The sequence below is a fragment of the Scomber japonicus genome, chromosome 14, assembly GCF_027409825.1.
Source record: "Scomber japonicus isolate fScoJap1 chromosome 14, fScoJap1.pri, whole genome shotgun sequence".
In the NCBI taxonomy this organism is placed as follows: Eukaryota; Metazoa; Chordata; class Actinopteri; order Scombriformes; family Scombridae; genus Scomber; species Scomber japonicus.
In genome coordinates this window covers 13,744,898-13,770,952 of record NC_070591.1, presented here as the reverse complement: position 1 = coordinate 13,770,952, position 26,055 = coordinate 13,744,898, and the positions used below count along the sequence as shown (strand labels likewise).

The following is a 26,055-nucleotide window of genomic DNA, read 5'->3' as shown; positions in this document are numbered from 1 at the left end:
AATCATTTTGTCTTTCTTTGTTTGCCCTTGGGATAATCACTAAAATATGCATTATAATTCTTTCAAGTGCTGATAGCCATTCAGTGAATTAAATTTTGATCTTCATGTTTTTAAAGATTGAACTACATCCCTTCAAGTTGTGTTAAAATGAATACTGTCTGAGTATACCTCCTACTTGCTCCTACAACAGCCTTGGGTCAAGCTAATGCCAGGCCATGTCTTTTTTTTTCTTTTTTTTTCTTTTTTTTTTTAAAAGGAGTGTGGTGGCACATAGTGGAGAGAAAGCCCTTACATTAAAGACTGGCGTAGTGGCTGAGGCAGTGATGTCACCATGGAGCTTTCCAGCACTGTCATTGAAAGGGTGAAGCAGACCCTGGACCAACATTCGGTGACACAGTTCCTTTGCTGCCTCTTCATTAGACCCATCTCCTTGATGAAAACACAGCCTGTCCAACAGAGCTCGACCTGATATAGGAAGAAAGTGCAAGAATGGCCTCCATTATTGCTCCATGTATGTACAGAGAGGGATGTTCAGATACATTTGAAACCATTTGGGACTTACTATTTTTATATTATGTATTTTTAGATATAATTAATATGGTGCGGTTAGCTAAAGTGTTCAAGAAGACACCTCATGTTAATCCATCAGAAGAATTGAAAATAAATCTCTCAGTTTCAGATGTGATAATTAAACACCTACATGTGCAAACTAAACTCACACCATATACACTGTCAGTGAATACATGCAGTATAGTGTTAATTGTGCCTCTCGAGATATCCTGCATGCACCAGAAAACTAATAAATGCTAAATAATTACAAGAAAAAAGGTGCCATACAGTACATCAAATAATCAGTTTGTGTTTTTATACTGTTATTTAGGATTTATAGATGATAGATAAACATAGTATGGCTAGAAAAGTTTTGGGTGTCAGAAAGAGAAAATAGTTAAAAGGCATGATAGATTAAAATCGACTCTAGGGTTTTAAGTTTTGGTAGACAGCAAGCAAAGAATAAAGATTTTTTGTCACAGAGTGAAAATGAAAACTCTTACTCCCTGAGCAGGTTTGGATCCTCACTAAGGACAAATCCTGACTTTTGGTGGTGACAGAAGCAAAAGTAATTATTAGGGGGCTGGAAAAAATATCAACTATATGACAGCAGCTGAAAGATGAAGCTGAAATGGAGCATGTGGAGCCTGAAAGAAAACACAACTATTATTTATTAAGTCCAAGCCTGACACACTTTTCAGTGAGTTGTTAACGTTGTTGATATTTTACAAACCATGTGATTCAGGGGACAAAACCAGATAAATTAAAGAAGTCCTATGACTTACGGCCCTGTGGACGTTGATTTAAACACGTAGATTGACATAATAATGAAGGGTAACTCTGGGAATGGATTTCTCATAAATCGTGTGACATAATTGTCAAGGCAAGGAACAATCTTCAAGACACAGACCAATTAAACTCTTACACTTGATTCAGATCCATGTTCAACCATGTAAATCCAGAATTTGTCACATCAATCTCTGGGAATATGTATGCAGTTGTTTGACAGTTAAATTATCATTTTATCCACTCCTCCTCTCTCCTTTCTGTTTTCCCACAGCCTCCTAAAGGCCACATGTGACCTGGAAAACTCGCTGAACTGATCAGTATCACATGTACTGCTGAATGACTGAGTGACCTCAGTGCTGAAATAACCATTTTCAGTGAATATAAACAGGACAGCATATGTTCTTCAGTTAAGAAATATGTCCTAGGCTAATTGTTGTTGTCAATGGGGATTTGAGACACAATGGAACTGCAGTAAATTCACCTGATGAAATGCAAACGGATCTCATATCATGACTCATTTTTGTCATGCAGATAAACTGTCACTTGGATTTAGCATCCACAAGTGTGCACTTTGATTTTACTGGCCCCAAAACAAAAACACACACGCACACAGAGGATGGCATCGCCGTGGGTGGATGGCAGTGTTGTCATTCGGTCCTCTGATTTATGAGCACAGGCAGACAGCATTGGGCAGCTGAGCTCTTGAAAGTCACCACAACAGAAAGGAGGACAGAGTGACATTGTTTCATTAGAGGAGGCATTTGTTCTGAAAAGACACTCAATAGAGAACCTCCACTGTTTCATCTTGGTTTTTATGAGCTATTGTACTTTTAAATCATAACTCTAGTATGCCCACTGTGATAATTTGTATAATGTGATCATTTGTAAGTCATTAGAATTTAAATCACCATGCAATTACCATAATCATTTCATAATACCATTGCATAATAATCTAATCTTAGATGGAGATGAGGTTTGGAGCCAAACAAATAAAAGTCATATCTTGCCCATTGGGAAATCCCTGCAACAATAGGAATTAATGACTAACTTACTCAAATATTTTAAATGGGAGGATTCCTTGTTTTCCCCTGATATAATTCTCAGTCAGAAGGATGCTTCTGAGAGAGCAGAGGGGTCAATATGACTTTGAAAATAAAGTAAAAGTATGATTAATTTACTGAGGTACTGAGGTGCAACTTCCACACAGGCCACTACATTAAAGTCTGGTGATGTTCCATTTTATTTTACTGCCAACAAATCCAATGAAAACCATTTATATTTTCATCCTATGAAAAAATGTAGTTTATATAACTAAACCCTGATACTGTAGTGTATTCTTCTGTGCCATCGCCCTACATTGTTGTCAAACAACAATGAAAAACATCATGAGCCACACACACACACACACATTTCTTCTTCTGCATATGAACAGGGGCACTGTTTGTTTTGAGTCAGTCTCACATAAACTGTCCTGCTGCCAAATGATCACTAGAGGACCAAATCTGCGACTGAATAAACAGTAGTCGATAAATGCATTGGTTATTCCTGTTAGGAACATTAGCTTTGAGTGCCCAGCTCTTGAAAGAAATTTCTAAAAAGGTGATTCTAAATGTTTTTAAATCAATGCCAAAACAAAAGTATATGTGCCTTTCTTTGCAGTATTTAAAAAGAGGTCTGTCCCATATTGTAGGTCGGTGACGTAAGTCAGCCAGATGTCTTCAGTCAGGAAAACCATTTTGCTCTAATCCTTTCTTTGCCACCTCTTCATTCATTACTTCCTCTGAGACAGACCTCCTGGCTCCATTCATATTTCCCTGTATTATCCACTTCACAATTCAAGAGGCTACTCCTTTCTGGTTTACCAGTCAAGGAGTCCAAAAATACCTCTCACTCTCGCTTCCCTAAATATTACCAATCACCCCATTGAAAAAAACAAAAAAAAAGTAGCAACATAATTCATAAAGTTGATACCATCTTAAAGTTGACACCAACATCTAACCACTACTATTGTCATCAAATGCAATCAAGAATCAATGCAATGATGCTCAAGATGAGAAGTTAGGTTGTTAATAGATTACAGGGTTATTTCCATAATTATGCATTAACCAAAGCGTGAGTCTACACCAGTCGTTTATGTTTTATTAACAGCACTTTATATCTGACTGATTCAACTTAATTTGTTTAGTCATATTAATCACCTGCTTCATATGTGACTCACCAGAGAAGACATCCAGGTAGGGTGCTGTAGTAGTAGTGGTACTGGAGGTCTGGCGTCCATAATGTGCTCTCCTAGAGCCCAGAGTCCAGTAAGTCCCTTCTGTGTAACCCTTCTCTGGTGTCTCTGGCTCTGAGAATTTGGCCCCATCACTCTGCCTTCCTCTCAGTTCATCCACCTCTGTGGACCAGTCTGCAGACACACTGAAGGGCCCAGCAATGGAACAGGACCTCTGCTTGCGTCTCCTAAACCCCTGGCCCCCACTTGATCCCACTGAAGTAGAGATGGCATCCTTCCTTGGCACATTGGGGCTGGTAATGGGGGAGCCAATTGGAGAGGTGAGCTGCCTGGTGGTAGTCTTAACATAGGAGGGGTGGACTGGAGGGTAGAGCTTAACAGTTGAGGGGGAGTTGGAAGATGGTCGTCTAGGTTGAGAAGCATTTGGGCTGTCTGGTGTTAGCTGGCTAATGGACATACTGCTCTTCCTCCTTTTGAGGGACAGGAAGTCCCACCTCCTACTTTCCTCAACCTCCTCCCTCTCCATAGACAGGTCCATGCTGCTCACACTCTTGTGAACTCCTATTGGCCCTGCACCTGCCCCTGTAGGGTCCAAGCGGACACATGGCACACTTGTAACTTCGCTCTGGGCAGCCCGATTACCTTGACTCAGCTGTGGGTGCAGAAATGGGCTCTCCAGGTCATCCTGGGGCTCGTCAGCACTCTCATAGGAGGTAGTAGTGGCTGTAGTATCAGGGAAGCTATACGTGCTGTTGGTCTTTGGGAAAAGGCTGCCACTGCTTCTCTCTGTGTCAGGGGCTGAAGATGGTGGCCCACTCTCGCTCAGGGACCCAGGACCAGATGAATTTCTTGATATGGGTATGACACGGCCTTCGTTCTCCAAGTTTTTATATTCTTGAGCTAAATATTCACTGTCAACAGGTGGAGAGAAAACTTCCTCAGCCAAGTTACGCAGATGATGAGATATGTTCTCAGGGACTTTGCTCCCCCCAGAGATAAACTCTTCTGATAAATGACCAGTCACCATTTCTAGAACCCTGTCACTGGCCACACATTGGTTTCTTATGGCCTGCTGGATGTCAAAAAGCAGATCTTCATTTTCAGCTGCTGCTGAGTGAAAACTGTAATGGTCAGCATCCGACCCAGAACTCGTCTTTCGGCCCATCTCATCCACAATGGATTGGTGACTGTCTGTGTTCAAATAGCTTAGATCCCCTTCACCATCTAGCATGCCCATCTCATCAGCTGACAGGCTTGCCTCTTCACCAGGCTTGAGCCCTGCTTTGTCAAAATGTGCTGACCTCCCATCTTCCAACATGTCATCCTTAGACAACCCTTTTGCCTTGGAAAAACTCTTCCTGATCTTCATGCCAGAAAACACAGAACCCTTCGACTCTGACTTTGATTTCTTCTTACCATTTTGTTCCCCTCCTTTGCTGGTCTTGCTAGACTTCTTAGATTTTTTATCTACTTCCCTCTCATCAGCATCATCATCACAGGAGACATCCCTTCCTGCTGCACCACCTCCTCCTTTCTTCTGCTTTGCCTCCTGGTTCCCCATGTTCTTCAGCAGGCGGACACCCCTGGCTAACAGGCCATTCTGCTGGGGTCGAGACTGGGCATGCTGGGCTTCCTCCTGGGCTGATGCTGGTCCTCTGTTGGTCAGCGTCCTCTCAGAGCTAGATGATCCCTGCTGTTTACTCACCACAGTTAAAGGCAGCTGTGAGGATGATGCTGCCTTCCCCAGTGCTGTTGATGCTGATGATGAAAGGAGGAGGAGACTGGCACTGACAGCCGCGGGCTCACTACCACTCACTCCTCGCTCTGCCCCCCTCCCCTGCACATCCTCTCTCACTCTCTGATCCTTTCTCTCCATTTGCCCCTCCTTTCTATCCCCATCTGCTCCTGTACACTCATCTGTCTTGCATAACGGGCTGCTATTTGAGCGAGCTAGGCGCTGAAGCTCCGGAGTGCACTGCCCTTGTCCGTTTTCAAATGAGGGGAAAAGAAATTGCTTTGCATGCTGCGGCTGGTGCTCTAAAATACATTGTTGTTGGTGGTGTTGTTGATTAAGGATTGAGTGCTGCTGTTTACGAAGGAGATTGGTAACGCTACTCTTCCTCCTGCCTTTGAAAGTAGTGGTAAAGAAACTCTCTTTCAGAAAGGGCACTTGGGTCTCCACTGTCTTAATAGTCTGCATCCTGACCACTGTGGCTTCATCCAGGGGGGAGACCGGCTGATGTAAAGGAAAAAGAACAAACCACATTCATTCACTTTATATTTTGGCTTAGCTTCACAAAAGCAGGGCTGACATTCAGTTATCTTCTGGATTGAAAGGATAAAATGCAATTTGACATTTGAATTTTGATTTGTTTTGTTGCCATGCAATGTGGATTTTTGTGTCAAGTCATCTCAAAATTTGGTTTCACTTTTTTTTTTTATCAAACAAACATCCAATTGTTCATATCAGTCTCTTTTACTGTAACTTAAAATAAAATTAAGTTGCCATTATGTCTGTAGCCTATGTAATTATGCACGAAATAATCGTTTAATTGTAGCAAATTAGTTTGAAATCTTTGTTTCACAAATAATAAAAACACCTTTTGTTGATAAATATTGTCAATTGATATGTATTGAGTCCATTAAGAAAGCCAAATGACACTTATGGCAAACATTTAATTTCCAAACATCCTTAACTGTTAGTGGACATTTAATTTGTGTGCACATCAAGAAATGCCAGTACCACACCCATAATGCATATAGACATGGTACAGGCAAAGGACAGTCAACAAACACACATTATCAAGACTGCTTTAAATTTCTTACAGAAAAGTCAAAAGTAGCTGGTTTTAAGCAATAATACAAATAAAATGGTTAAAAATTAAAAACACCAATCAATTGGAGGATCCTAAGAAGAAGCTTTTACCAGAAATTGCCAACTCGTTCACAAAAACTTGTTTCCTATTCCCTTTCTTGATATTTCAGGACGTTTTGGTCTGCTTTAAAACTAATATTATGAAGCACTTTACAACACGAGTCAAATTAAACAATATATGAAATGTTGAGAAAGAAGAAACTTCTTAGTTACTTATATCATAAATGACAGTGTACTTGCCTGCCTGGTGGATTCTCCTCAGTGATTCAGAACTGACTGAAGGAAACACAAATGAGTGTTTGTCTTCACCGAGCCGCTCCTTATCCATGGGTCACATGAAGTTGGTATTTTCTTTATCACATGTCTGGTCTCCTCAGCCATCTCCCATTAGCACTGTCTGACACTCCCCTCACTAACTTCATCGGGCTTCATCATGAGGACATTTAGAAATGTGCAACACTCAAATACCACTTATTTGTTTATTCAGTTTCTGGTCAAATCAGATACTCCATGTTAATATTGTAGTGTCAGAATGTAATGCAGGAATCATATTTAACTGAAAATTAGTCAAACACTTCCACCACCAAACATAATATCAAGTGGCTCAGCATTCTCCACTTTTGGATTAGTGCACCCTAGTGCCACTTTTAAGTCCATCCCGCCAATCAAGAAATTCGTTTCAGCTGTGTCCTCCCACTAAAAGCTGTTACCCAATATATCAGTGTGACTATTGTTAATTCAACTACTGGTTTCTGATGAGCCATGAGGTATTTCACTAACATATAGGATGTTAAATTAAAAAACAAAAAGAAACATCAAATATTTAAAAACTTGGTAGATTAGGCAAACTTCTGAAGAACCAGTAAGTCTAGTGATTAATGCAAGAGCTAGTAGAGCACTGACACTATCATTATCACTAAGACAATCAGTATTTTACACATAAAAAGTACAACTCAATGTTATGGTTTTGGCAGGATGTGTAGTTGTCACAGGGCCACCACTGGAAAAATTAATTAACTGCATGAAAATCGAGGCCTTTTCCAGGGAGCAGGTAATGTTGAGTTGGTTTTGAATTAATTAATTTTCAACATCATGCTATTCCCCCAGTACAACATTTGAGTGGCAGGAAGTGAATTGTACATCTGTATACTAATCAAAGAAGCAGCCTGTGATCTTAAAACAAAGGAAAAATGCAATTTCGGAGGTTCAAAATATTGCAATACATTTCTTCAAAGCAAGTCTCCAAAGAAGAATGGAGGCCATAATAATACCAAACACTGCAAAGCACAGTGGCCTCACAGCAAGTAGGTCATGGGTTCGAACCCCTGTGATCCCAGGTCATTTCTGTGTGGTGTTTGCATGATCTCCGTGTGTTTGTATGTATTTCTGCTCTGGCTTCCTTCCACCATCAAAGACTATATTTTAGGGTTAATACTCCTGTCAGTGCCCCTGATCACTGGCAAGGGCAAAAAGCACTGGGACTGGTCCCCAGGCTGACATCCCCAGTGTAGAGGATTGGTCAAATGCAGAGGACACATTTGTTTTCAGTATGAGTGCTTAGAAATGAGAATAAAGAAATATTTATTTTAATATCTGTTGTACAGCTATGTGTTGAGGTTGACATCATATAATAAAAATAGTAAGTAACTTGCATTGAATCTGTCTTTGTTAAAAAGTGACTTTTGCACAATATGACATATCTACAGCTCTTATAGACCTGATCATAACTGGACTAGAACAGTCTTGACCTTTTACAACTGATGGCAAAATACAAAAATCAGATAACTTTTCAGATAACTAAACATGGAGTCACTTGTCCCCATTAATTACTGCTGAGGTGACATCAAAGAAGGGATCTAACTGCTTTGGTGAGGTGAGGTATGTGACAGGTTTCAGATGTAAATGTGTGTTATAGTGTGTATATGAGGCAGGGCAATACTGAATAAAAAGCACTACCCTGAAATTACCCTGGGTAAAAAAAAAGATCAGATAAATTACATCAAACATGTAAACAACACAATCATAACTTGTGACACAAAAAACTGATAATTTCTGTCAAAACATCTTTTGTTTGTTTATTGACATAAAATATGAGTATGATTGGCATACTTGAAATGTAACAAAATGTTTGTGTTCACCATTTTGGTAGTTTACATTCCCAATATTTAAGTACAAAAAATCTCATATTTTCAATGAAGAACACTGGAGTCATTGTGTTGAAAGCAGACCAAATATCCACTGATAACAGGCATGGGATACTTCTCTTTTGCCTACAGCACATAAATCATACCATTATGTTTGACTATTGTGTCCACTATAATCAAACATTACACTCTTATCTGTAGTATGCTTGATGTCATAATAAAGTTAAATCTTTTCCTCCAATGCCTTTATATTAAAAGATTTGGGTGCTGCAATGATGTACAAACTTATGAAAAGAATAATATAATGTGCATTACAATAGCATAAAAACATGTTTTTGCCTTAGTTGGCATCTTTATGTTGACGTCTGTTGGTATGCGGTGTTTTCTCACTCTTTGTACCTGATGTAGACTGTTAAGACAGCTATCAGTAGACCCTTTTCACAGCAGACACTTTGACCTTTCAAAGCAGGAAATGCACAGGTGTGAATAATAACAATAACAATGGCCCAATTCCATTAATTGTGCCAGTGAGCCGAGTCAGTGAGTGAGCATGCACAATACCAGAGCCCTGAAAGTGGCTCACCTAAATGGAGCCACCATTAATGTTATTAATGTTTTTCTTGCTTTAACAAGTGAAAATGTCTGCTGTGAAAAGGGTCTACTCTATTTACAAATCAATCACTGTAAGTCTCAGAAATAAGATTGAAGAAGAAATCAATCACCTATAAATCATAAACAAACTAAACAGAAAATATTGTACCTTCAATGATTGTAGCAATTCTTTTTTACATGCCAAATAGATTTTTTAAATACAAATTAAAATGAATAAGCCAATTCATGAAACAGACTTGTAGAATGTATGAATAATTGCTTCACAATTTTGTCTGGCCTTTGTACTGGCAGAATGGGACTTTGATATTGCACTATGGAAGCTGGACTAAAAGTGATAAAGCCTGGACAACAAGTCTTTCGCAGGCCACTAGAGGCTGCCATTGCTCTACTAAATCAAAGATGGACAGCATCTTACAAAGTGTTCTATAGATGTGTCATTTTGTAGAAATTTAAAATAGTGTAAAATCCAAAACACATCTTTATAAATGGACATCTTTGTGTGTGCAATCAATCATTGTGTATCAAGTCAGAAATATCCAAATGTACACAAACAGAATATCATAATTGTATAATCATTACTCATGACAGAAAACCGCAAGTACATAAAACACAACCAATGTACTTATTGTCTTCACCATAAAAACCACAACAATCACATTGAACACAACAGCAGTTCACTGACTGTGGTGCCACACAGAATATTCACAACTCGGTTCATCAGAAGAATCATTTTCAGACTGGCTCAAAATCTCAGGAATATTTAGAAAACCAAAGATGAATATCACAAAAATAACAGATCTCTGTTGACTGAAAGTAAGGACACAATTTAAGAACTCTATATTTCATCAGACACAGGAAAGCTATATCCATGTAGAAAGGCAATGTACAGATATTCTGATAAAAACACATGCCAGTCAGGAGCATGGCAAGTTAAATCAGTACAACGCAGAAGCCTGTGAACACAAAACAGTTTGTCTTGATTTTCAGTGACGTATTACAGATACATAGTTTTGTTTGAAATGCAAAACCACTCTGCACGTTACAGATCTAGCTACCCACAGAGAGAAATGATAAGAAATGTGAATCCCCAACCCTGTGACAAAGATATCCAACACAAGATTGACCCTTGTGTCAATTGCACTTCAATATTTCTCCTGCAATGCATTTTAAAGCCCTTTTCTATTATTGTCCACTCAGTTTGTTTTTCTCTCAGCTACACTTTCGTGAAATGGTAGAGAGTTCTTCAAGAGGGAAAGCTTTCATCTCTGGACCTCACCTTATACACCCCTTCATGCATATACATAGCTTTGCTAAATGAATGCACTGACACAGACCTCAAAACCATCACGAAGGATTTCTGTGTGTGATGCACTAGCAGAGAAACACATTTAGGATCTCTAAGCAAAGAAACTCCACAGAAACAACTCTATGGATGGATCTTCTTTCTCCTCCTCCTATGTGAAATCTTACAATTTCTGATTTTCAACCATCTAAACTTCCTTTCCTTTACGTGGACTCCCTGGGAATCCTCCTGTGGAAGACCACTGACTGCCTTTGCTGGAACTGCTGCTTCCTCCTTTTTTTCTTGTCCCAGCGGCACAACAGTATCATCTTAAAGGTTGTACGGAAAGTCTTGTTGCACAGGGCGTAGCACATGGGGTTGACTGTGCTGTTCACATAGCACAGCCAGTACCCCACTGCCCACAGGGTCTCCGGGATGCAAACTTTACAAAAGGCATTTATCAGCACCATGATGTTGTAAGGTGTCCATGTAATGATAAAAGCAAAGAGAATGGCACTAAGAGTTTGAGCTGCTTTCCTTTCCTTCACTAGGGACATGCGCTTCCTCTTGGTGATTTGAATCCGAGCTCGGGATGCAAAACGCTTAGCTAGAGCTGCCTCCTTGAAGGACATTGGGACAGAGGGCGATTTGGTGGTTGTGCTGGTGGTATTAGTTTCAGTGGCAGTGGTAGTGGTTGTTGGGGGACCATCCAGAGAGCCTCTATTAGGGGTTGCCTGGATGTTAGACATGGACTGAACCTTGCGTGAGCAGAAGCGTTGGTGGTAGCTATTTTCTGTATTGTTTGCTCCATCAGGAGTAGTGGCGGCAGTGGTGTTGGTGGTGATGGTTGAGAGGCTGTCTCGGTTATACTCCGCCCCTCTGAGGGGGTCTTCTTCTGAGGCTGCATCCAGATCCTCACATGAAGTGAGTTGAGAGTTGACAGCAGCCTTGATACCAGGCAGGCTGAGAACAATGGAGAAAATAGCATGACTCTGGGAAATCATCTCTCCGCCCCCACAGTCCTCATCCTCTGAAGACCCAGAGTGGTCCAATGAGACTGCAGCATCATTGTTGTTCCAGCTGTCGCTACTGCTCTGGTCTGGGTCTCCATCTCCTTGTCGGGTGCTACCAGGTCTCCAAGAACGAACTCCAGGCCAACAGCGGAAGCGGTCAAACAGCTCCCGACATGTGCTCTTTCTCTGGGACAACCTGGTTAGCTCATAGCTGCTGCAACTCCTGGAGCTTCCTGTCTGATGTACAAAACGGGCTCGCTCACTCTCCCCATCCCCATTTCTTCCTCGTATGCCACCACGACACCCTGAACCCTGCAACTCAGCTAACTCCTTCGAACGGTTTTCAGTCTCCTTATAAATCCGCCAGTAAAGAACACTCATTATTGTCACAGGCAGGTAAAAAGCTGCCATGGCTGTGCAGAAGGTTATAGTGGGCTCTGACAGGAACTGTATGTAGCATTGATCTGAAGGTACTGTCCTTTTACCCTCAAAATACTGCCATAGAAGGATGGCGGGGGCCCACAGTACAAGAGAAACAAACCAGGCTAGGCCAATCATGATTCCAGCCCGCTTTGTGGTCCGTTTGGCACGGTAGGTCAGTGGCCTGGTTATTGAAAAGTAGCGGTCAAAACTGATGACCAGCAGGTTCATAACTGATGCATTGCTGGCCACATAGTCTATAGCCAGCCACAGGTCGCAGGCCCAGTTGCCCATGGCCCAGTAGCCCATCACAAGATAAGTGGTATAGAGGTTCATGGAGATGACCCCTATGATGAGGTCAGCCACAGCCAAGCTCAGTAGAAAGTAGTTATTGACTGTTTTTAGCTGGCGATTAACCTTGAAGGATACCACTACCAGGATGTTGCCGATGATGGTGACCAGTGATAGCATACCTGTAAGCAAGACAATGATGACAATCTGCCACACAGGGTGGCTAACCAAGGGATTATGGGCTGTAGTTTGGTTCCCATTTTGTGATTCGGAGGTAAGGTTTAAGAGTTTGCTGGTGGAAGAGGAATTTTCACCCAGGGTATTCATTGGAAACCACCAGGGGCCTCCTCCGGTTCCTCCTTGGTGGAGAGCATTGGATAGTGGATAGGCTCCTACCGCTGGTGGCGAGGTGTTGGCAGTCAGGAAGAGACCAGGGTCTGTGCTGTTGGAGGTCATTGTTAAGTCCTGGCATATTCTAAAGAGATATACAGAGTAGAAAAAAACAGAAAAAAATAGGTTAGAGGGTAGGGACTAGGGAGAGAAGGAAGACTATGGAACAAAAGGAGAGGTAGAGAGGGGGAAAGGATAGAGTGACAAAGAGAATGAAACAGAGAAATAACACATGACATTCCTATTCATATCCAGTAGGTGAGGCTAGAAACCTGCTTTATCGAGCTGGATGTCTAAAAAAAGGCAGTTGAAGAAAGATGTTTGTTTTTCTTTCCTGTTAAATATTGTCTTGTAATTTCATTTGTAGATGATCCGCATGCACACTGAAAATGCATTACAAGCCAAATTATATATTTGTACTAAATAAATTGACATATACTGAATTACAGTTTGACATTTGAATCAACAAGGCAAGACAGCCAAAGACTTTCAGTCAGACAGAAAGTTTGCAGTGGCCACCTGCTTCTTATGACATCTAGCCAATTGCAAAAACATTTAGCTTACACACAGGTAATGTGTTTTCCCTAATGGTTGTCTGTAGAGATGACTGTGTTTGGCTTGCACCTTGAACAACATTAGATCTCGGAGAGGGGCTGTTTCATGATGTCAGATCAGGTGTGGCAGGTTGAGTTAACATGCTGGTGATCTTTATTCAGAATGTATCTCTGGTGTCAGCTCTGGTGTCTGTCTATCAGTCAGTCTGTCAATCAAACACATACAAAGGAAAAAGAGTGATATGTCTTTTTACTGTTCAAACTCTGTTGATTCAGTTGTCTAAAATATGAACATGACAGCCATGAAACTGTACAGCTATAAAGCATATCAAAGACAGAATAAAGTCACTGATTATGTTGCTGGCTCTGGCAAGGCTATAACATTTTCTAAACATCATCCTTTTCTTTTGGCTGTGGATCACCCTGCTGTAATTATGAGCTTGCAGAAAGTAGGAGGCATTGAGAACAATGAAGAGATCAATTAATCAAGTACTCTAAGATCCTGGTCTATTTTCATGTCTGAATACAGAGGATTGTGGTGTCATTTTGATTATACAAAGTCTTGGTGCTGGTTAAGCTACCAGATTTGATCTGGTGTTCCAGGAGCCCTCCAAGTAAGAAAGTTGACGACAGATTTTAAGCAGAGAAAGCGATGTGGAGACAAAACCTAATGGTGAAACAGAGAGAAAATAGCACTGCAAGAGCTAGCAGCGTGATCTAGAGAGTGTGGAGTGCCGTTTGTTTTTTGATTGGAAATCAACGTTGCGATGGAAACACAAACAATAAACAAAAGATCCTTTTGTTTTTGTCATATCTGTTATTTCATTATTGGATTAAATGACATTTCATAGCAGCATGTCACACCAAATTCAAATTTTGCAATGTAATTATGTATAAGGAATGTGGGGTTTTGCATTCAGATGTGCGTATGTTTATGTATGTTTGTGTAATGTAAACAAAAAAAGCTATGCTTAATGAAAAACAGAAAAGTGAGGAATGTAGAACTGTCACAGCTCAGTGAATGTTTTGTAGATTTCTCTACAGTCATGTAGAAATATACAATTTTAGGGTTAGGGTTAGGGTTACCCTAACCCTAACAAAAGCAACAACAAATTACAAATCACATTCTGCATTTTATTTAGAAACTCATGCATATTTTCTATAATTATTTTTTAAACATTGCTATAATTTAGTCAATTATACTTATATTTTGTTTGCATTCATATTTATGTGTAATAATGGGCATACTTATTTTTATTTTTTATTTGTTGAGGAATAATATCATGATGCACTTTCTAAAAATCGTGTTTAAAACTCAGGATTCACAGCACCAGAGCTCCCATAAGTCACTATAAGCAGCACCTTCAACTATGATGAAAAGTGCTGCTTTTTGTGATTTGAGATTGCAGCAGTCATTACTCTCATTTGGATTCATTTCAAATAAACTGCAGGCAATTGGTCCAAGTGCAGCATATAACACTGTGCTTCCTTTTTTAATGTGAAAGCTGAATGTGTTGTTCTTCCACTGACAATGGTGCATGTTAGGCCTGACAGTAACCGGAGGCAGCCTGTGTTAAGAAAACCAACAGTGACCTGTTACCAGGCAAGACAAGTAAGAAAAATCAAATCCCTCCTCTAACCCACACATACTGCTGCACACACACCATTTACACAAATACCCTGCCAAATACATGTGCTGAAAACCATTGTAAGCACAAGCACAAAAACACACTCCGTAGCACTCATACAAAGCCACAATTGCACACACACACTTTTTCATCTCACAGGGAAAGGTGTTTGAAGCTGAGTGTTGCGCCTGTGCCTTGACAGAATCTCAGACCTCCCACAGAGCTATTAAAGAATCCCAGAAGCCAACAGCAACTCACAGCCGTTTGTGACACTGAGCGCACACTGCTACTACTATTATCAGGAGGCTTCCTGCTATCCCCTCACTGTGGACACATGACTGCATCACTGAACACACACACACACACACACACACACACACACACACACACACACACACACACACACACACTATACAAAATCCTCTTACATTTCACTGTTTATGTTAGAGGAGCGCCATCACATGCATACAACTGTGTCATATCTGCACAGAAACACACAGTAATTGTAAGCTTGCATATGTATTCATAAAACTTGGAATTGTATCAATGTACTGTGAGTAAAAAACAGAACCAGGAGAAAACAAATCAAATTCCTAGCTGAGTATAAAACAACAATGCCACTGATAAATATGTAAAGAATTCCAACATTTACAATAAACAGAAAACGTAAAAGCCTTTAAAGAAAACAAGGTTTACTTTTAAGTTCACAAAGCAAATTATACAGAGCATGTGAGACAGCAATGTGTTACTAATGAGTGTTAAATATCTATTAATTGGCTTACTGGGGCAAAATGTGTCTGTGTGAAGATAAGGGCTCAAAGGGTATGGAAATCAGTCTATCTGCTACCTTGCTGTAAACACAGGGGATGGAATTATGAAATTAGAAAAACAAATTTAAAAAAGGAAAATTAGGCAAATAGTAGCACAGTAAAGTCTTGACTGTCTTGTCTGGAGAATAAAGTCAAAGGCAGCTTGCAGAACACAGGAGAAAAGATTGGATCGGATTAGATAAAGACAAATGTCAGACTTCCTGTACTTTACTTGCCTAATTTTTTTTACATCAGTAATTCATTGTGGGTACATGTGGATCAAGAAGTCCCTCAGTTGAAATGATTTAAAGTATCAAGCCCTTTAAAATGTAATCATATGTAATCATGCTCTACTTCCATGCACTATATTGCTTTATGCAACTGCAAAAATATTTATACTTGCTGCTGCCTCTGATTGCAAAGGTTATCTACCATAACTTTACTTCTGCTGTCTCCTGGGAGCAGAAACAGTTTTAGTGTTTGTTTTCCACTATCAAGCTCATCAAGCCTGTTCAGTTGCAAACTGCTTGCAGCAGATGACAACATCCTTTTCCAACATGGGTGGGCTATTGAAACAATCTGCAGCTGCAATTACAATGACGCTATTAAAGTCTCTCACTGTCTCTCCAAGCCAACATTAGGCCCCATATCCTAAGTTTAACTCCCAGGCACGTAGATGTGATAGTTTCAGGTACACAGAGAGATCGATACTCATTTACTGTGATGCAACACAATGTGTGTGGTGACCTTTTGAGGCACTTGTCCCAGTATGGCTGGATCCATCTAAATGATTGGGTGACTAATATGTAGCCATTGGAAGTTTATGTTTTCATCAATTAATTTAGCAGAGCAGTAATATAAGCAGATGATGTCCAGCAAAGATGAATGATGTTGACAAATGCTTTTTAATAAAGCTTGAACCTGCAATCATTTGAATATTGATCACTTAGGCAACCTAATGAATACCCAAAGTTATCATATAAAACATTTTTTTCTTTATTTACATAGCAGTCAAAGAGGTTTAATCAAGGCAGTGTCTGCATTATGAAAGAAAATAAAAGATACATCAACTTTCCTTTTGTTTCATGTAGCTTTGTCTCAAACATTAAAATTTGGTGGTAGTGAATTATGTACGGTGTACTTTGTGCTGGCAGTGGAGGAGGACATCTGGAGACAGGCAAAGGTTTTAGCTGTTCAGTATGGTAAAGCATTATGGTAAAAAACAACTCAGGCGGAAGCAGCTTGAACACAACTACTGTCAAACAAAGCATTACAAGACTCAACTTGAAAAACAACCTGACGATACAACCGCTGAAAAACTAATCAAAGATCGGACAGCTAGATTGGACTGACAAAACTGGAGTTGTCAAGCTTCAGCAAATCCAAGAGAGAAACTACAGACTGAAGCATATATATTTAGTAAACCCAGGAGATGCAAGTAGTATGTTTGTTATTATTATTATTGGCTGGACACTGCTGCCTTACCACATAATATCCAAATCCGACAATTAGACGGACAGCATGTATGAGAGATCAAGATTTTCAGCAGTGATAACTCAAACAGAGAAATTACAGGGAAGAAGAGGAGAGAGACAGGGAATGACATACAACAAAGGTCCAGTGCTGAGATTGAACCATAGTTATCAGGGACACATCCTAACAAACAGGCTGCCAGAGCAGGCCTGCAATGCCTTCAATGCCTTCAATGCCTTCAATTTAATCTCATAAAGATTTGTATTCATAAAACTACCAACCAATCATCTCTGTCAAGCCTTTGTTCTACCTCAAAGCCGGATGATGTGTTGTTTCACAACACTGGATAACACTCAAAGATATACCATGTCTAATGCAAGTCATCCTAACTGATAAAAGTTGGTGAGGGTGCTTGTTTCAGGGGGAAATGTGATCTGGCAAGTAGTACCACAACACTGACTGCTGTGGAGTTATTGATTTCCTTCTATTGAGCGAAGCAGCCTTGCTGGTAAGAGAAGCCTGGAGTGGGACCAACTGTGTCCCAGAAGTTTTATCTTACATTTGCTAATGCTACACATACACATGATGTAAGTCACAACTGCAGTGGCATTTGCTAAAAGTAGACTTAAAGAGAGGTACACTGGTAAGGGAAGAGCTAGACTTATAGGTATTTTGATAGCCCAAAGGGCGACCACATAACTTTGTTCACCCCTGCAAAGACATGCTGTATACTAATTCAGCTCAGTTGGGAATGAGCACTTCAAAACCTAAATAAAGTTCTTAACCCCTGTATGAGCTCTATTTAAAAGATTGTTTCAAAGACTGCTATCCCCCAGCTGAACACAAAGCACATGAAGACAGAAAAAGAGCAACTGCAGTCTGTTACTCTTTCCCCACCACCTCTGATATGTAGTCCTGTGAAACATAAAAGCCCCTCCGACAATGCATTTGGTAGACTCACAGTGTAGACATTTTTTTTTTCACATTTTTGCCTAACAAAGGAAGTGACTATTTCAACTCAGTATGATAAAAACTAATAGAAGAGCTATGTCAATCTAAATATTTCTAGTTTAACAAATAATTTCAAAACATAATACAGATGGTGAGAACTGAGAATCCTACATAGGATGGTTGATTAAGTTGTTTACAATGACAGTATCACTTATGGATACTGTATAAAAAATAGTTTGAAGATTTTACATTTAAGCGATCCATTTAATTTCTTTTTGACATTGTCATCAGTTAGGGATTGTGAGGAGGTACTATGTAGTGCTGGCCTTGTCCTTCTCATCAAAGAAAAAGAGACTTTGCAGTTGCACAGGATGAGCTCAATCTATCACAAGCTGGTGATGATGGGGCTGCTGCCAGAAGATGGTGGCAAGGGTTGTGAAACAGTGTAAGGCCATCTGTCAGGTACTCACTGTTGACAAGAACAAGTATTTAGTGCCTCCTTGGCAGGAGATGCACAAGCTGGAATCCATGAGCAATAAGTTAACTCTTAAAGTTCACTGATTTTCTGTTGGGCAAATCTAACTAAGGGCCTTGTTATGTTAAGTCTTTACAGGACCTCCTCCTCCATCCAACAGATGAGGACACAGTTGGCATAGAATGTCCACCATCATAGACATTCTCAGTGAGAAATATGACACAGCAAAAGATGACCCTCTAGACATGTCATCACCGGTGGAGCCATGCTTCAAGACACATTGCCTCAATGGAAGTGAGGCCGAGGCAATCAAAATGTGGGCGGTGTCTGATGGCAGGGGGCAGACCACAAACTTCAAAACTAAGCAGAGCAGAAGTTGTGGAGGAGGATATAAAGCCAGCTGCTGCAGCTATATGTGCCAAGAGGAACAGAACGTTTTTAAAGAAGCTTTTCAGGTTCTTGTAAAAGCTATCTACTTTAAGTATTTTCAATTTGTGCATCTCTGCAACCATTTGACCCTCTAAGAGGATTTTCAGTGGAGGAAGTGACATTGTGGCATTGAAAGTCTAAAGCAGCTACCCTGTATGCAAGTTGTAGTTTGTGATGTTTTTACTTGTATGTTTTGAGTATAACTTGTTTTTTGACATGATATATGTATGATGTAAAGCAGCTTAATATTTGTATGTGTTATTTATTTGTTGCCATAACATATTTTTACATGGCCCCTTTCCTCTTTCTTTGTGATAGTAGTATAGCTGTTATTCACCTCTATATTTAAAGTTCCCCCTGAAATTGAATATCCACAGAATCAAATATTTAAAGCTGCACTATTCAATATTTTGAAATAACAATGGGTCAAATCACAATGTGCAATATGACAGGTGTTACTTAAAATGTCAAACCCACAGCTAATAATCACATGACCCCACATTTGCCCTTTAGCTCTTTAGGACTGAATGAATGCTAATGTTGCTCCATATCCACTGTGAAAAAACAACAACAATTTGCTAACATGTTCATTATGACAACTTTATACAGAATACACAATTTTGTGCTTACAGTCTGGTGAGTTGCTCCCAAATGGCCAAACAATGAATGAATGACTAGTTGTTCGAATCTTGCAGGAAATAAAAGTCATAGCTTGGTCAAAAGCCTAATTCCTGTTTTTGTTATTCTTGTGTCTTTGGCAACATCTGTGAAAGAATATCTGGATAAACAAAAAACCACAACTTCTTTTTCGTTAAATTTCAAAATTATAGTTTAGCAACGTACAGTTACCTTTATTATATTTATTACATGTATCATATGTCCAATAATGCTGTGAAAAGTACAAATATTTGTGTTGACATGCTAACTTTGTACCCCAGACATGGCATTTAGTCTGGGTAAGATCTCCATCTGCTAACACTGTGCTTCAATTTCAGATATGTTGATCCCTACAGCTGTCTCCAAAGCAAACACATTCAAATGTAGGTTTTGGCAAACACATAGTCAGTGTGGTGTTAATATAAAGTGTTGGCATGATATACCAAGAAAGAGTTAGACACTTTGGAATGACTGTGTGCCTTTTCCCAAGAGCAAAGGTCTAGATAAGGACAGGTTAAACTTCTCATCTCTGTAATTTATGGGATGCATCTGAAAGGCCCCATCTCTTACACTTTAAGTCCAACTGACAAGAGATGTGCCTCTCTAACGCCGAAAGCAATTCACCCCCTTATCACAAACAGTGCTTAAGAGGTTCTCTGAATCCACATATCAAACATTAAAGGATATGCTGAAGCGATAAGGTAAATTAAAAAAGCCAGAAAAATAGTTGAGAGTTTACTCCACTAGATGATTAGGTACTCTCCTTTAGGGGGAATGTGTTGTATATAAAATAAAGGAAAAGAAAAGAGTGTATAAAATGTTTCTTTCAGCATGTCACTAAGTCACTGAAATCTCGCTTATGATGCCACATGTGAGCGTTATGTTCCATGGTGTGGATTTTTGATAAATGTATCTGTACATAATTATTATAAATGTACATGATTCATTGTGTTTATTGTTTTATTTATATTTGCTATGAAGTTGTATTTTTTTGCAAATCTCACTAATAGACAGCGATGCTATGCTTCACACAAAAAGCAGTGCTTTGAGCTAAATGCAAATATCAGCATGCTAACATGCTGATGCTTAGCAGATACAATATTTATCATTTTCACCATCTTAGTTTAGAGTGTCAGCATGCTTACATTTGCTATTTAGCATTAAACACAAAGCACAGTTGAGCTTTGAAGGTATTTTGTCATGAATCAAAGTATAGGACAAATTCGTATTCTGACCTGATGATGGCATTAAAAGAAAGTTAGGAACATAAATATATGTGCCAAATTATTTCAAAGTAATCCATCCAGTAGTTGTTTGGATATTTCATTCAAAACCACAAATGCCAGGGAGTAAGTCAGCTTAAAATTCTGGAGAGCATTCGCTTCTATGCAAAATTTAATGGCAATTCATCCAATCCATTGATTTTCATATATTTCAGTCTGGACCAAAGACACTGCTATCCTTAGAACGATGTCATTAGAGAGACAAAAAAAAAGCCAGAGTGCCAGAATAACTCAAGTTTTTGTTTGAAAAAGCTCTTCCTGACATATTTTTAATTTGGGAGCGTGTCTATGTTCCCACAGCCCTATGTTCCTACAGCACCTATGTTCCCACAGCACCTAGGTTCCCCCAGCACCTACTGTATGTCCCCACATTTCTAAATAATTATAAACATTTAGACCCTATGTTCCCACAGCTCTACGTTCCCACATTTCTAAGAGATTATTCAAATTTAGACCCTATGTTCCCACAGCCCTCCGTCCCACAGACATGTGGGGTGTCCTGGTACCTCTGTGAGGCTAAGAGTGAAAGTCCCTCATGAGCAATAATTTACAAATCAAGCACTGGGGTGGGCACAATGCTGTCCTGATTGGGCCGTCTTTTTGCGCTCGCAAGATCAGGTAAATCTGGCTTTTCTCCTCATTGGCATAACCAGGGACTTATGGAGCCGAATTTTCAAATTTCACAAATTTAAAAGATTTAAATGTTGAAGTTCTATCCAATCTCCTAATGCCTGTCTATCATGCTGGAGACTGGGGTTTGTTTCCCACTTGGGCCGAAAAGATTCATGAGTGACACGGGGTGCCGTAGGACGAGTGTGGGGAAAATTTTGGGGGGTGAATGTAATGGATGCAGTTGTAAAATATAACCCTAACCCTAACCCTAATCCTGTGGGAACATAGGGCCTAATTTTGAAAAAAAAAGTTAGGAAAGTGGGAACATAAAGCTGTGAGAACATAGGGCTGTGGGAACATAAAGCTGTGGGAACATAGGGCTGTGGGAACATAGGGCTGTGGGAACATAGGGCTGTGGGAACATAAAGCTGTGGGAACATAGGGCTGTGGGAAAATCGAGCTGACCCCATTTAATTTAACACTACATTTTCACACTGCTTAATATTGTAGTCAAGATAGATGTACATTAACATTTATTTATCAAAAAGAAAAAGCAATATTCCAGCCAAAAAAACAATTTAGTAGGCTGTCATTTTTTGCTTGTACGGCATGGTATGAATTGTAACAGAAATATATTATTATATATATAATATATAATCAAGTGTAAATCTTGCTCTTGGGGAAGAAAATGTAAAAAATGTAACCAGTTAAAACTTCTCTGCCTGGAGAACCTGAAAAACAGGACTTGTGTCTGTACAATAGAAGAAGTCCCTTCAGTCCCTTAATACCAGGAAGCAGCTCAGCATAATTATTCTGCCCTAACCTTGTTTATTCTCCTTTATGACCATGGGCAGCCAGGAGATCTGCTTTTATTGAGGTGTCTTTTTTGCTGCAATCCAGATTACTGCCGCAGAGTGTCTGAGTCCTGCTTACACTGGCACCACAAGCCATAAACAGACGGCAGTTTGACGGGAGTTTAGTCTGATAAAATAACAATGTGAGGAAGTGAAATAATAATCAGTGTGAGAGGTTACACATCGTGCCAAGGATGGCTGTGCATGGAATCCAGCCAAAAGCCGTTACTTGGAAATATATCTGTTATATCAAGAGGAGGTAGAGGGACAGTACAACTATTTACAAGGTGTAAAATGTACGCGAATGTAGGACGCCCTTGTTCAAATGGTTTTATTCATTTCCTTTTTATTGTAACATTAAATTTTTGGCCTGTTTACACTTGGCATCAAAATCTGTCTTGGGTAATTTGATCACAAGTGGACATTGCTAAATACAGGTGTGAATGCAACTAAGACTGATGGCCAGACAGAGGCCCATGCACATTCACACACCAACAGTGTCAAATTAAAGTGTGAAAACAGAGGCCGGAGGTGTGGGGTGGGTATCACTGCTTTATGATAATGATTGAGTGGGTCATTTCCATTTGAACAACTCAAAAAATGCAGTTTTACAACAACAACAACATATTTGGTCTTTGCAAATATAAATGATGTACTTTGTATACATAGAGTGGGGAAGTGAGATCTAATCAGAAGTCGTCACATAAGATACATATGGAGACACATTCCAATGCCAGTTGTGAACTGACATACTTTGAGCTGTCCACTTGTGATTGGATCACACATGATGTATGTAAATGCCAGGTGTGAACAGGTCCTAAGTTCAACAACAACACTATTAATCATTTCGGCATATGCCCCAAATATTTGTTTATGTCACCGAGACCTCTAGTGAACATATGAATTATGACCCTCAGGAGCGAAAGAGGTGTGGTGTTGTTGGAGTCAGAAAATCTGCAAAAGAAACACCCGATTTTGACACTTTAGACCTCTGTTCAAATGTTTGTCTCTGTTAACTATGTGCCACAATTTTCCCTAGCCTTTGTGGCCATAATTTAGATTATTCAAAAAAGCAATGTGACAAATGACAATGTGTAATGCCAAAGACGTCACTCATATTGATGCACCTACAGAGAGCTATCGCCTGACTCTCCAGCTTTCCTTTGGCTTTGCAGAGTGGCAAAACAATTGTCAGGTACTGCAGGTTTAACAAAGTAGAAAATTTAACCCAAATTACAATGTCTCTCTGATCCTAATAATGTCATTTTTGGCCTAAACCTAACCAAACCTGTCCACAGGTTACAGCAGTTTTGAAAGGCCGTGACAACTGATATTGTTCTATGTTGTATCAGAAAACATTTAGGCATGTTGTTACAAACAAATTTGTATTGTTATGTTGATTACAAGTATAATATGGGCATTATGAAATTTCACCCGAAATGTATTAAGTTAACACTATACAGTTGTATATACTGTCGTACAAACTTAATTTCTTGGTCTTGTGGGCTTCAGAGTGTTGTAGCTGTTGAAATAGACTAGCTAGGTGTGAGGAGAAAAACCTACACGTGGAAAGAAAAGTAGGATGTTGTTATGCTTCTGACCAGTGCTAGAGGCTCATGGGATTTCACACACATCCTCACCTCTGTGGTGGGTCTCTGTGCTTTTGACAGCCCCAGTAACAAGCTGCTGGAACTCTTTAGACATGGCACTCTTAGACACTTAGACATGCCTGTGTAGTATGTGTGTATGTGAAAGCAAGAGACAGGAAGAAAAATAGAGAAGCAAAATAGAGACGGTGGAAGAATGGCTCAGGAATATGTCAAACCAAAAAGCTGAGGCCACTTGAGAATGACTGCAGAGAGAACACTGAAGTTAATCTTTCTTTCATTCTCACAGTAAATTTAAACCTGGATGAGGTCCAATGCATACCTTGTGTGTGTTTTAAAACAAAAGCTAAGTTACTGTCATTGAAATTAGGCTCAGTTTTATGGTGGATGTCACAAAGGAACAAGGGGAAAATGTTTTGCTTGTGCGTTAAATTTGCCACAGTGACAGCTCGTTCCTAACAATTTGCACAATCCAAACTATGAAATACCACACTTTGAGAAACAATGTCGTTTCGTGTGAAGGCTAATTCCAGGCCTGACCCTTTGCCTCTCTCCTCATGCCTGCACTTTAGTACAACCCCTACACAGATGCTATACACATGTAAGTGATAGTCTATTGCGATCAATCCTTAAAAGGAAGTGCAACCATCTGCCTATTGAACACTCCAAAGAGACGGAGAGGGAGAAAAAACACACACTCACTCCTATGTAAACATGCTTCAGCAGCAGGAGAGGGGTCTTTAAATGCTGGAGGCAGAGATGCAGGGTTGTGTAGGGGGTACAGGAAAGTGAGGGAAAGGATATTGTAAGGGCGCTTGGAATGCACAGGGAGACGTAAGTGGTCACACCTCCTGCTCTGGGAGTGTAAGTTATCCAGCTGTGGGATATTATGTGTTTATATGAGAGGGGAGGAACAAAACAGACTTCTCATCTCAGGACAGAGGGTTGTCAGATGATGGAGTCCATATCTACTGCTGTGTTGTGTTATTCTCCATTGAACATTGATGCACACTAAAACACAATTTGCACACATATGCACTCTCCTCTCAGACATGCTTACATAAGACAGCTATACAGGACACAAGCACACCCATACTGTACAAACTTTATCACACATTCACTGTGTCTTTCACTAACACACTTACAGGAGTGCAAACACACATCATCGTTTGCCAAAGCTCAAGCACTTGAACAGGCAGTGAGTCAACAAGGTGATTACAAGGAAATCTTGAAAATAATCCAAGTACCATATCACCATAAAGACAGGTGTGCTGACAGGACTGGTTATAATACTGTCCAAACACTTCTCCTGGCGGATGTACTGTAGACAGAAGTAAACAAACAGTTACCAAAGCACTAACTGAATTACAAACATGGACACTCACAAAGACTTGAAACACACACACAACCTCACATCTCTGGCTGGCCCTCTGTCTCATTCACTCAAACATTGCCAACCCTGTTGCCTCACCTCTTCCCGCTCACTCTGGCTGCTTCTCCCACCAACACACACAGAGACATAGACACACACACACACACACACTGACTTGGCAGAGGGTGTATCCTATTTCATCCAATAATATCAAGCCAGGTGACGTGACTGTACCTGGCACAGGAGCCTAAAATAGCTTTTAAATTTGATTCCCTAAATTCTCCAGGGGAGTCATACTGGTCTCATCTGTCTTTCTCGGTATCAAAAGCCTATTCTCTATTAACTGGCTCCAGATGAAGCTGATGTGTAGATCTGGAATGACAGGTCCCACAAAATAAATAAAGAAATAAATGAATAAATCACCTGCTCCAGCACAAATTCATACAAGCATCAGTGGCTTACACATATGGTAGCTTTACACAAACATGCACACAAAGAACCAAAACTGGACAGAACCTGCTTATACCTAAAATGCAATTTTTTCATGTCGACTTGCTGTTTCTAACTTACCCTGCTCAGAGAAAATCCTTGTTGTGTATTTTGTCAGGTACAATCTCCATTACGCTCAATGTCACAGAATACCACAGTATCAGGATTTGTAAGAATCAGTAGTCAATCAGAACAGAATGTTTTGCAAAAAACAAGTGTGAAACTTTGATTCTGCTATAGTTTTAATTTTTCAAAATGTGTGTT

At 39.9% G+C, this 26,055-nt stretch overlaps 2 protein-coding genes across 2 annotated transcripts in view; both read right to left on the bottom strand.

Moving 5' to 3' along the window:
* Positions 1 to 5,771, bottom strand: part of fmn2a (formin 2a) — a 39,565-nt gene extending 33,794 nt beyond the window's left edge. The window contains exons 1-2 of the mRNA XM_053333075.1: positions 3,557 to 5,771; positions 293 to 465 (exon numbers count right to left, since the gene is read on the bottom strand). Of these exons, the coding sequence (XP_053189050.1) occupies positions 293 to 465; positions 3,557 to 5,771 (2,388 nt within the window). The remainder of the gene's footprint in view (positions 1 to 292; positions 466 to 3,556) is intronic.
* A 4,937-nt stretch (positions 5,772 to 10,708) lies between these two features.
* On the bottom strand, positions 10,709 to 17,236 carry chrm3a (cholinergic receptor, muscarinic 3a). Its single transcript, XM_053332943.1, has 2 exons — positions 17,225 to 17,236; positions 10,709 to 12,673 (listed from the first exon to the last, which is right to left on the bottom strand). The coding sequence occupies exons 1-2, from the start codon at positions 17,225 to 17,227 to the stop codon at positions 10,709 to 10,711; spliced, it is 1,968 nt and encodes a 655-aa protein (XP_053188918.1). The 5' UTR covers positions 17,228 to 17,236.
* Positions 17,237 to 26,055: the final 8,819 nt, after the last annotated feature.